This window comes from Mytilus trossulus, chromosome 5, assembly GCF_036588685.1.
Source record: "Mytilus trossulus isolate FHL-02 chromosome 5, PNRI_Mtr1.1.1.hap1, whole genome shotgun sequence".
NCBI classification, from domain to species: domain Eukaryota; kingdom Metazoa; phylum Mollusca; class Bivalvia; order Mytilida; family Mytilidae; genus Mytilus; species Mytilus trossulus.
In genome coordinates this window covers 64475974-64488580 of record NC_086377.1, presented here as the reverse complement: position 1 = coordinate 64488580, position 12607 = coordinate 64475974, and the positions used below count along the sequence as shown (strand labels likewise).

The following is a 12607-nucleotide window of genomic DNA, read 5'->3' as shown; positions in this document are numbered from 1 at the left end:
AAGTAATGGCGTTGCTTACGTAAAATGTTATTTTCGCGACGTCAAACTGTGACATATTGGGAAAAGATGCATTTTACGACTGATTTTTATCATTCAAACGTCGTTTTTTATGTAATTTATACGTGTAGCTCGTTTCTCGTTTTTTTATAGATTATACCGTTGGTTTTCCCGTTTGAATGGTTTTATTCTAGTAGTTTTGGGGTCCTTTATAGCTTGTTGTTCGGTTTTGGTCGGGGCTCCGTGATGGAGGCCGTACATTGACCTACAATGGTTTACTTTTTTTTTTAAATTGTTATTTAGATGGAAAGTTGTCTCATTGGCACTCACACCACATCTTCCTATATATAGTAATTAACTTGAAAACGAGTTCATGGACGCCTCTTTTTTTATAAATTACATTGGTTTGATTAAGTATAGAGATTATTTGAACCAATCTTCATGAAAACGTCAATAGTGCTAAATGTACACCAAAAACAATTTTTTTTCTACACAAATGAACATTTGATAAATATGAGTTGTAAGTAAAAATAAACTGCAAGAATTTATAGGCATTTTATATGAAACAGAAATTACAAATAATTTAACAAAAAACAGCTTGTGTATTTTGTACGGATTTTAAAGATGCTAAGTTTAATTAGATTACCAACGCATACATTATGATATGACTAAACCTAAAAAAGATGCTTGGTTTAGACAAGTTTCGGTTAATGCAAGATTCATATTAAGGGCATACGATACAGTTTTGATCACGTATTTAAATGTTGATAAAAATTCTATATATGATATTTTTACCTGATTCAGTAAACACTAATTAACGTTTCTTTAAAGTTTTCAGTATTACGAAAAGGCAAATACGATTGTAAAGGAAAAGGAATGATGTTTAATTTAAAAGTTTGCTAGAAAAATGCCATACATAATTAGTATGCAATTTGTTTTCTCGTAGAATTTTGTAAACAATTGTAGTATATAAGTGCTTGTTGTACTCACGGGTTAGGTCCGTCGGTCGTGTCCATAAGCTCCCTATATAATTTTGTTGCATTTCCTATACAATCTGTGTTACCATATTTACATGCTAGAGCAACAACAATCCTTCTTACATATCTAAAAATATATAAAAGACTAACTCATATCTCTGATTCTGTATTGTTATCCAACGATGATGTGAGAAATAATTTTTTTATCACGAACTCATCAAGTATGTGGATGCTTTCGTAAATCTTACACACATCAGCTCTTGGAAAGTTTGGATACAAACGGGTTATGTCAAATCCCTTAAACATGAATCATCTTCATCTGGAAAATTGTTTTTTAAACTCAGAAATGTTTATCTTTTTTATTGTTTGATACACCATAAATTTAGGTGCATACATTTGTACTTTGTTTCCTATGTTTCACGTTGTCATCATTTCAAAAAACATTTAAAATAATGCCATCGTTTTTATTTCCCTGTATAATTGGATTAAACGTTTTGTTGATTAGTGTGTTGCTTTTTTGCTCAAGCAATTTTGCAGTTAAGATCACAGTGTGTTCTTTTCAGCTGTAAAACATTTTTACTGTATGTAAAAAGACCAAACATTAGAATCACTTACGTTTCTAAATGAGCCGATCCCGAGTTGTCCATCCCAAACTTATTGAAGGGAATTGTGAACGTTGCTTTCATGAATTTCTGTTAGTATACGAAAGAATAAAATCATTAAAGAACAATTAACAATTACTATGCTCAGTATATCAAACACTTTTACATCACCTCATCTTTTAAACAGAGGTCATTATCATTATGCAAACAGAAATTTAAAAACTTCAAACGATTAACATCAATAAAAATAATCCTTACAGAGAAGGCACAAAAAACGTTAAGAATGTCTTGTTTTAATGCTCTTCATCTTCTTGCTTTTTTTGGCCAAAATAACTTATTTGATTCGAGAGTTACTGGCTCAAATACAAAATATCAATCCTGGTATAAACGATGAATTTATAGAAGGGATCATAAAAGGAAACATCGGAAATAGATAAGGACAGCTTAGACTTATTTTCACCTGAGCACCTGATTTCACTCCCGGTTTTTAGTCGATTTCGTGTTGTTTCTTATTTATTATTTGTAACAGTTGATGTAAATGTCTTTTGGTATCATGAGTTTTTGTTAACTCCTCGGTTTTGATTGTTATTGTCTTTTTCATTTGTTTTGTGTGTGCAAATTTGGCATTTTCAAGTAACAGTGCTAATGTCATTGTTTTATAACGATGTAGATATACATTCGTACTTACAGAGAAGGCTCCAAACAATGCCGTTCTTTCGAGCATGTCTTCAACATAAAGAAGTTCGCCTGAAGCTGCTGAATACGGTAAAAAGTTGTCCTCTGTCGACATGTATTCAACTGTTTGAAGGGCTATGCTCATCTTAAGGTCGCCGGATCTATAAATGAAAAACAACCATTTGAAATAAGTCGACTGACTCAAAGAAACAAAGTGATAATAAGTCGATTCAACCTAAAAAATACAAAATAAAATGAAAATTTACAAAAATGTACTTATTTTGAAATCCCTGATACTTGAAAAGTTATATTTTTCATAAGCAGTAAAGAGTAAATTTTCAAAGAAGGTGTCATACGCTAAAAACAAAAACTAAGGTGCCACATTCCTCGTGCAAAGATGGCCATAGATGAATGTGGTTATCAATTTAATATTTTTGTTAGTTGTATACATGCGTACGTTTTTTCACATCCTTAGCTTTTCAATGCATTATTTGAACGTGTTCGGGGAAAGTGCGTCAGTGCTGCGGGTGCATGCAATTCATAAAATAACACTTTAATAGTATTTAAAAATGATGAAAAACATAATTGTGTTGACCTATCATTATTTTATCAATTGTGTTAGAACCGGGTATTAATGTAACATTACGTCATAGTTTTATATGTAAACGACTTACTTTGCTAAGTTCCAAGCATCGTTTATTATTTGAGCTCTATTTATTGGATGAATTTTCTGGAAAAGAAACAATCGTGAATCAGTATTCCCAGGAATCTTTTGAAAATTCAATATACAAAAGATATAGATTAAAAATAAAGGAAAATAAATGAACACCGGATTGACAATAGGCATTACATGTTTCTGTTTCCATAAAATTGGATGCTTATTATGTGGATGCAAAAAGTTTCACAAAAGAGCTTCCCAACAGGCTTTCGGTCCGATTGATGGGTATGTTATCTTTTGTTGTATATTCACACATGTGTGCTTCAGATAGATTCATATCTGTCATTTTGTTTTGATTTCATTTGTTCAATACAAGACGTTACAGATTGTTGTACACTTCTTTAGATGCTCTGAAATCTTTATGATGTTTAGTTTACAGTCCATTTGATATATGTTTTGAATGAGCCTTCCGAGTGATTTTTGATTCAAGTGCCTCTGATGAGACTCATGTATGCAGCAGGTTTATTTGGCGTACTTATTTTGACATAATGATCACGCAAATGTCTGATATAATGTGTACAATACCGTCAGATCAGTCTTCAGTTGCTGAATCAGTTTCTGCCAATTGCTCTCTGGATAATTAACCCTATAGTAACCATACTGCATAACGTTCCCTATATACCAGCTATCCATTGATCCACCGGACATTGCATCACTAATAACAACTGAAGAAAAAAGTGGATACAGTAGTGTACTTACTGTAATAATACATGTGAAGCTTTATCATCGTGAGGTTTAGTAATGATTCAAAGACGTAACCAGATTGTAAAAGTGCATAAAAAATTAAAATTCAATCTAAAAGCTCCTTATCAAATTGCAAAATCAAACGGCTGAAAACAAATGTCATATTGCTGACTAGGTACATATTTTATATGTATGACGTCGACAGTCCCATAAAATACCATCATATTAACAACAATGCAGGAAAATAGATGACACTTATCATCCCTAAGTAACATGTGTAAGATCAAAATAGTTTTATTTTGTCCAATTATTATTTTCGAAATTCTTCTAAAGTATCGTTTTTTTCTCAATTAAATATTTTTATTTAGGGCTTCATTATATTTAGTTTAGTTAAATGCTCTGACGAAAATAAAACATTTCTTATACATGTATATTTGACAACGAAACAATAATATAATCAACAAAGAAAACACTCGATACACGCACAACACAAGCATTACGTATCAATTCGATTACATACAGTACAAGTTAGAGGAAACTTGAAGAAACAATATCATAGTTACCATCGGTTCCATCTCTCATCATCCAAATGATATCATTGTCTGTTTGGTTGAAATTAGAAATTGATTGAGTGGTGAATGTCACTGGAATTTCCCATTTATATCTATAAAAAGGCAATAATAAAATACAAAAAAAGTCATTAAAACATGTGGTAAAAAACACATGTCCATATATTCTAGTACTTACTGGTATATAAAAATCAAACGCAGGCTACCGTAGTTTACCAGTGGTTTAATCACAAAAAAATGATTTGAAGACCAAATGATTGTTGAAAAACAAACTATACAACTGAGGGAATCAAATTAATTCTATCGCGAATTGCGATTAATATTATCATTCTTCAAACTTTTTTTTCTCCTTTGACATTTTGTTTTACAAGAAAGTTGCTCCTTCTGTTATAACTTGTGTTTCCGTTAATCATCTCATTTAACTGTTATAAGTTTCTCCGTCAAATTGTTATATAACTGTTTCTCTGTTAATAATAATTGAGTATATCTGTAAATTGTTTCGGCAACTAATTTCATTGCAACTTTACATTCACTAATATCTTGTGTTTTTATGCTTTATTTGTTCCTTTAAAAAAAAGTAGGAAAAAAGATTGATTACTTTAGAATCGGACTGGAATATGTGAATTGTATGACTGTATGATGTTTTACAAAGGCAAAAATAAATGTTAAATGGGTAATGTGTTTTTCGTAAACAATTACGTACGCAATAAACTATAAAAGGATCGATGGCATGATAAAAAAAACTCATCATAGATACCAGGACTAAATTTTATATATACGCCAGACGCGCGTTTCGTCTACAAAAGACTCATCAGTGACGCTCGAATCCAAAACAGTTAAAAAGGCCAAATAAAGTACGAAGTTGAAGAGCATTGAGGACCAAAGTTCCTAAAAGTTTTGCCAATTACAGCTAAGGTAATATATGCCTGAGGTAGAAAAGCCTTTGTATTTCAAAACATTCAAAATTTTTTAGACAGTTAATTTATAAATATAACAATATCAATGATAATTCATGTCAGCACAAAAAGTGCTGTCTACTGGGCTTGTGATACCCTCGGAGAAATAAATCTCCACCAGCAGTGACATCGACCGAGTGGTTGTAAATAAACTTATCATAGATACCAGGACTAAATTTATATATATACGCCAGACGCGCGTTTCGTCTACAAGAGACTCATCAGTGACGCTCGAATCTAAAAAAGTTTAAAAGGCCAAATAAAGTACGAAAGTGCTGACGATTGGGCTTGTGATACCCTCGGGGTAAATTGAATTAGTATGTTATGGTCTATTGAAGGAATCATAAATATATAAACAACATAGTAATGCGAGCATACGATGAATATTATAAAACCGTCTCTTAGAGCCTCATCTTAAACGGAAGTAGTTTACTTTAATGTTATTCTCTTGTCGAAATGTAGTAATATATATGCATTGTGAACCTATTTTCAAAAGGTCAATTCTATGTTAAGGTCAACAGTTGGCCAGAGGATGAACTTTATTCGGAGGATAAGAACAGCAATATGAATACCACAACAAAACCTTCTTTCCAGAAACACGTGTCTTTCATATAAAGCATTTGTTTAATTAGGTGTATAGTGCAATTCGGTAAAACCTAAAAAAAAAAAAAAAAAGACACCAGTTTAATAATTATTTGATTGAATTTTTGTTACAATATAAAAACACTTACCCAAACGGTGAAGTATATGTTCCTGGATCTGTGGCATTTTTATCAAGTAAGTATCTTGACTGGCTAAGTCTTAAATTTTGTCCTGTTCTTTCTATGAACACAGTTGGGAAATTCATCTGCAGGGTCCAAGTATCCATGATGTGTTTGACATCATGAGCACTACCATCTATATTGCTTTGCTGAAATAAATCTTTTATTGAAAAGTATACACCTCTTCCGGATAACATCCATATCATATTTGTGCATATACAAGACCGTTTAAACCCTATCAGGGTGTATCTTAACTTTTTTTCGGAACAGAAATCATTGATTCCACAGTCAGGTAGAACAATTCTTGATCATGTTAATATTTATATAGCTGTGTTCATTTTTCAGTTAAATTTGTGGCGAAAGAACCCAAACTTGCAAAATGTATTCAAGTCAATACAAGTTGTGAAAAAAGGAAAATATTTACATATAACACATTGCACATATAAGGTAAACAAATACATACTTTAAAAAAATGGAACATTGAACAAAAATTAGAACGAAATGGTATATATCTTATACTTATCAAATATATTGAAAGATTTGTCTATTATCTGTGTTCATTTTTATAAATTTTCTATTTACCAAAATTTGAATTTTTCAAAAAAAATAAGGATTTTCTAATCCCAGACATAGATTATTTACCTTAGCCGTATTGGCCTAACTTTTTTAGAATTTTGGATCCTCAATGCTCTTCAATTTTGTACTTGTTTGGCTTTATAAATATTTTGATAAGAGCGTCACTGATGAATCTTATGCACAAGAAACGCACGTGTGGCGTACTAAATTATAATCCCTGGTACCTTTGATTACTACTTAAGTATTAAAAAAGTTAAATATTCATACCTCTGACAAAGCTTTCCATAAATCGTCATGAAAGGCAGCTCCGTATGCTTGTTCTTTAAGATATCTCTGTAACAGTTTCAAATAGGATGTTTATTGTTGAATCAATGAATTTGTCCGATTAAAACTGCAACACCAATTTACTCAACTACGAATTTAAGGTCAGGAACATAACAATGCCATTACAAGAGTGTCATGGTATACTGTGACTACATTATTAAAATAGAATTACGCGATGTAGATGAACACATATTTGCATTGAAAATATTCATATATGTCTACTTGCTGAATGCTGGTTCAGCCATGTAAAGCTTTCCAAACAAAATCTGGCTTTGACAATTTGCGGTTTAATATAAAAAAGATGTGGTATTATTGCCAATGACACAACTATACACAAAAGACCAAAAATGACACAAACATTAAGAACTATAGGTAACCGTACGGCCTTCAACAATGAGCAAAGCCCATACCGCATAGTCAGCTATAAAAGTCTTCGATAAGACAATATAAAACAATTTAAACGAGAAAACTAACGGCCTTATTTATGTAAAGAAAAATGAACGAAAAACAAATATGTAACACATAAACAAACGACAACCACTGAATTACAGGCTCCTGACTTCGGACAAGGAATACATAAATAATGTGGCGGGATTAAACATGTTAGCGGGATCCCAAACCTCCCCCTAACCTGGTACAGTGGTATAACAGTACAAAAAGAATGATTGTCGAGATTTCCAAACCACTCACAAAAACGTTTTGTTCAGCTAAAAATGTTATAAACATTGGATTTACAACCAATTTCATGATTGTTATCAATCCATACCCAACGTTCTTTCGAGTCTGAAAAAAGCGGATTTCAAGTTGGTATGAGGAATCGTACATAACGGTTGATTCATTTATGAAGAGGAATACCTAATAATACGATGTAACTTTGTTTGGCTTTAAACTTGTTTTGACTATCATGACGAGATTATGATTCCTTTTACTTATCAAAGGAAGTTGTACTTTTAACTGGTAAGATTTTCTACCAGTGACCCAACCCTTTAATCCTAAGTCCGGTCTATATATAGGGTGTATCAAGTGTTAACTAAAGACTCGAGTGCTGCCGATTTGAAGCGTGACATTTTGTTACGTACTGTTTATTGGTCTATCGTGATTATTTTTGTGATACTGTCGCATTGAAGCAAATCCCGTTACTCCTTTCTTAAAAAAAAACTTACTTGAAGTCCCTTTTGAAATGTTTCTTCTCCTAGAAAGAACCTCATCATTCTTATAATAGTAGCTCCCTGAAATACAGTGATATGTTATAACAGTGTTACAACAGTGTTGCATCAACTGTGCTATTTAATTATAATCGACAATTCTAAAGAAAACTATGTCATTTAAAGATAGACATAAGCGAGATATACTTTCTTTTATCATTAATGCTCCTTGAGTATATGTATGTATTCGTTAACAACTCATTGCCTTTCAGATCATTTTGTTTGAGCGTTTTTTATCAAGGGTCGTATCATTTCAAATTGATGTGAGTCTCGTATGAGATTTCCGTATCAAATATTAAGTTACACTCACACACAACCGTACCCTTTCTCTATAAGATAGGAAGTTAATATTGACCATACCTTTCCGTATGAAATTCGATCAAATATTTCATTAATTTGACTTGGATGAGACACTGGTACATAAACAGGGTGCGAGGTAACCAGACCATCAAAGTTAAAAACGTCTTGTAAATCTTCAACCACAATTTGTTCAAACTAAATAAAGTAGAAAACAAAGTTTATAACAGCATATACATTTGTTACACATAAAATAATGCATCTGATATGTATATATACAAAGCATAAACAAATCCTTTTTGTTAACTTGCATTGTTTGTCTTTTTTCAAATTCCTTATTTTCTTACATTCATCTATGACGAGTTTATTTTCAACCACTAGATCAATGCCACTGTCAGGGAGCGTGTTTATTCCGGGGGTATCATCAGCCCAGTAGTCAGCAAGTCAGTGTTGACATGAATTATAATTGATATGGTCATACTTATAAATAAACTTTGAATATTTTAAATACTTAAGCTTTTTCTACCTCATGAATAGATTACCTTATCTGTGTTTGGCAAAACTTTTAGGGATATTTGGTCCGCAATGGACTTCAACTTTGACCCAAATTTTGCCTTTTAGACTGTTCTTGATTCGAGCGTCACTGATTATACTAGGGGAGTCAATACAAAATTTCAATCCTGGTATCTATGATGAGTTTATTTATAATAATATTCTTTAAAAATTATGAGGCAAAAGGTGAAAAAGATATTATTGGTGTTATATCATCAAACAGCATACCATCAGCCAGTCTGGGTGAACGTGGTCGACTCCCATGTATTCTACAAAGCTTGCAAATCCTTCATTCAGCCATAAATCATCCCACCAAGATGGCGTCACTAAGTTTCCAAACCACTAGAAAAGAAGATTTATTTACAAACTGAAATACAGATAAAAGGACGACTTAAACCAATCGACTTGCATGTAAAGTTCAGCCTTCTAAATATATGATTTACAATAACTGTTACCAATTTTCTAATGTATGTGGCGTTTTTAAAACTACGGGTAAAATAACAAAATACACTTGCACGTTTAACGACGCTCTGTGCTCTGTACATTAATATTTCCAATAGCCTTCCTGTGCTACATTTTTGTCGAACCCATAATATAATAAGAAATCATTACACGTTCGTGTTTAAACATAATAACCAAATATGTCGTAAGTCCATATGTATAAAAGCTCTGCAGCCTTACGTTAGGTAAAATTTACAAAATTCACTTTTGAAACATGCAAGTATTTACACAATGTCTGTTTAACAGATTATATCAATAGGGACTGATACTATACATGTTACGCTACCGTAAAAATGCAACAAGTTTACACCGCTGTTTCAATAGTCACAAATCCGGGTAACAAACTGAAATCTAGGGTAACACAAGTATAAGAAGAAAACAATGGTACAACAGAAAACTGATTTGCAACAAAACAAACAAAAAACCAGAAAAATCGAATTGATACAACCGACATACATAGAAATTGACAGGTCAAATAGGTCAAAACAAGGTAATATTCAGTTATATTTAGATGCTTTTAGCAATACACCATGCAGTAATAGATATACCGTGGTTAGAGATACAATGTTCACGTAAAGATGCTGTCTAGTATGTATTTTAGTTATCAATTGCAAAGTGGTTTAAAAATGAACCGGGTTGACATCAATACAAGGAAAATTGACCAAGCATTTTTATAATCGTGCATACACAAATTATAAGCGCTTATGCAGAAATTCTAAATGAAGACGGGTTAACCTGAATCTTTCCCCCATAAAAGTGAAAACTTAGTGCAGTAAATTGAAATAACCGCACAATTAATATAAAAATAATATAAACACACGCAGAACGGATGCATTTTATGAGAAACCAGATATTTTAAAGATGAGGGATATCCGTGTCATTACTGACTATGTTATTACTATAGAAACCCGGATGTGTGTACTGATTTGCGCACGTTACCTTAAGATTCTGGCAAAAATGATTTGTTTTGAAATATTTGTGGTTGTCAGTGTTTTTTTACATTTTAATAAATATGTTTACGAATTTACATAGGTGTTTTTTTGTTGTTTAAAAGTATACTATTGTAATATGTAATAGGTGCACCCGTAGACTTCCCAATTTAAAGTATTTATTAAGTTTTCTTGTTTAATTTCTTTGGTTGTGAATTGTTTCTAATATTTTGTAATTATATTTTGTAGATTATGCAAGCTGTTGATCATATTTCTAGAGAAAACAATGTGATAAGGACTGGGTTTTTTGGGGGGTAATACCTGGCATTCTAAAGTTGTGTTCAAATGTTGTTATTATGTATCGAATGTATTATTTAATGACTGGAGACTGCAAACCTTCATCCCATAGAATATTTGTGTTTTGTGTCATTGCCTTTTTATAGAAAAAAGAAATGCTTTTTGTGTTCGGTTGAACCCGAGAAAAAAGAACGTAACGCGTTACATTTTTGGTGTTTAGTAAACTGTAGCCTATAATTTATCGGAGACATTCACTCTTGAAAAAGAAAGTATTTAAGTTTGACATATTTAGGAGAATTGAAATGCGGGTGCTCTTTTTCTAAAAATCCTTCAAAGAAATATGTTTGCATACGAAATCTAATATTTCTCACTTGATGTGCCAATTCATGCGAAACGACTACAGCTACTCTCTGTTTGTTTGTCTCTGCTGACTCCATTGGGTCATACAACATGGCCGTTTCTCTGTAGGTGATAAGTCCCCAATTCTCCATAGCACCGGCAGCAAAATCTGGTACAGCTATCATGTCTGTTTATAAACAAATTGTGTATATACGAAACAAAGAAATATAATAAGATGGTTACTGACGTAAAGCGATAGAAACAACATGGTGACGCTAGTCTCATCATAGATTTGGCACATTCGAGTTTAACCCTCCTGTTATTGGTAAAATTATATCCGTGTTAACAAATATCTTAGAATTTTTAAATAAGATTACAGATTTTGGTTGCAGTTTTTGACACTCGTTCAGAAGGTCTAACTGAATGCACAAGTTAAAGTGTGAGCTACTGCTCACTGATAATACCCCCGTCCAAATATTTCGGTACACTGGAAGTTGTTGAGTGATTAATCTGAACACACATCACACGGTACAGCTGACTTTTATAAATCCTTTAACCATCTTTTTTTTTAAATCCTTGATTTGTATTTCCTTGGGAAAATGTGACGAAAATTTTTAAATTTGGCTATCTTGTGTAAAGAAATGTTCTGTAAACAAGAAGTTGTTGAGTGTTGACTCTAAAAATGTATCACATGGTATAACTGACTTATATAAACCCTGAAAAGAACTTTCAAAAATTCTTTATTGTAGTTCCTGAAAAAAATGTAATGAACATTTTCAACTTGGCTATTATTAGAAAAATGATACAAGTGTTCGGTAAACAGGAAGTTGTTAAGTGGTGAATCTGAAAAGCATCACACGGTATAACTTAATATAAAGACCCTGAAACCAAATTTCAGACATCCTTGTCATGTAGCTTCTGAGAAAGATGCAACAATAATATTCATGGGACGTCCGGATGGATGGACTGACGGACAGACAGAGATAAAACAGCATACCCAAATTTTGTTTAAAGCGGGGATATAATTATAAAGTGTGTTAGTTGTTGACATATGTTTTACCGATATTTAATTTATAATTATGACATTATTGACCGTGCGAATTCGGGAGAACGAGTGGCTCATTAACAGTGTCCTTGTAATTTGGTATGGACTCAGTTACTTATGTATTGATAGTGGATTAGGAAACATGTTCATTTGCAACTTTTATAAATCCCATTCCACTTTTCGGGTGCGATCGCTGCCTTGTAGCGGCATTAACCTGCTCTAAAGGAGAGTCTCTTTTACGTGTTAGAGATATGGCTTTCTCTTTAAACGGGTACATCCGTGTGTCGTCCACTTCCGACAGACTATAATCGTTTTTCCAGAACATACTTGCAGATGGTGTCACGGGAGAGCCAAAAATTCAGTCCCTGAAATTTTCTCCCAGGACCAGGGATCGAACCAGGAACCTTTGTGTTAGGAGTCCGATGCGCAAAACACTACACCACGGCTCTCCTTGAAATACTTGCTGTTATTGAAAGATAGTTCAAGACAAACACCAACTAATAAATAAATGACAAAGCAGGCTATCAGTTCGGTGATTAAAATAAATAATCAAAAATACCGAATTACAAGGGAAATTCCAAAAGGGTAAATTCATAAAAACAG

The 12607-nt window shown here is 32.5% G+C and overlaps 1 protein-coding gene across 4 annotated transcripts in view; it reads right to left on the bottom strand.

Annotated features, from left to right (window-relative positions):
• LOC134719048 (aminopeptidase N-like) overlaps window positions 1-12607 on the bottom strand; it is a 56907-nt gene that overhangs the window by 16941 nt on the left and 27359 nt on the right. For all 4 annotated transcript variants that reach the window (XM_063581983.1, XM_063581982.1, XM_063581985.1 and 1 more), the window contains exons 6-17: window positions 10992-11146; window positions 9122-9235; window positions 8405-8539; window positions 8003-8068; window positions 6783-6848; window positions 5910-6088; window positions 4217-4317; window positions 3495-3634; window positions 2926-2981; window positions 2265-2412; window positions 1590-1666; window positions 988-1101 (exon numbers count right to left, since the gene is read on the bottom strand). In XM_063581983.1, coding sequence (XP_063438053.1) covers window positions 988-1101; window positions 1590-1666; window positions 2265-2412; window positions 2926-2981; window positions 3495-3634; window positions 4217-4317; window positions 5910-6088; window positions 6783-6848; window positions 8003-8068; window positions 8405-8539; window positions 9122-9235; window positions 10992-11146 — 1351 coding nt within the window. The remainder of the gene's footprint in view (window positions 1-987; window positions 1102-1589; window positions 1667-2264; window positions 2413-2925; window positions 2982-3494; window positions 3635-4216; window positions 4318-5909; window positions 6089-6782; window positions 6849-8002; window positions 8069-8404; window positions 8540-9121; window positions 9236-10991; window positions 11147-12607) is intronic.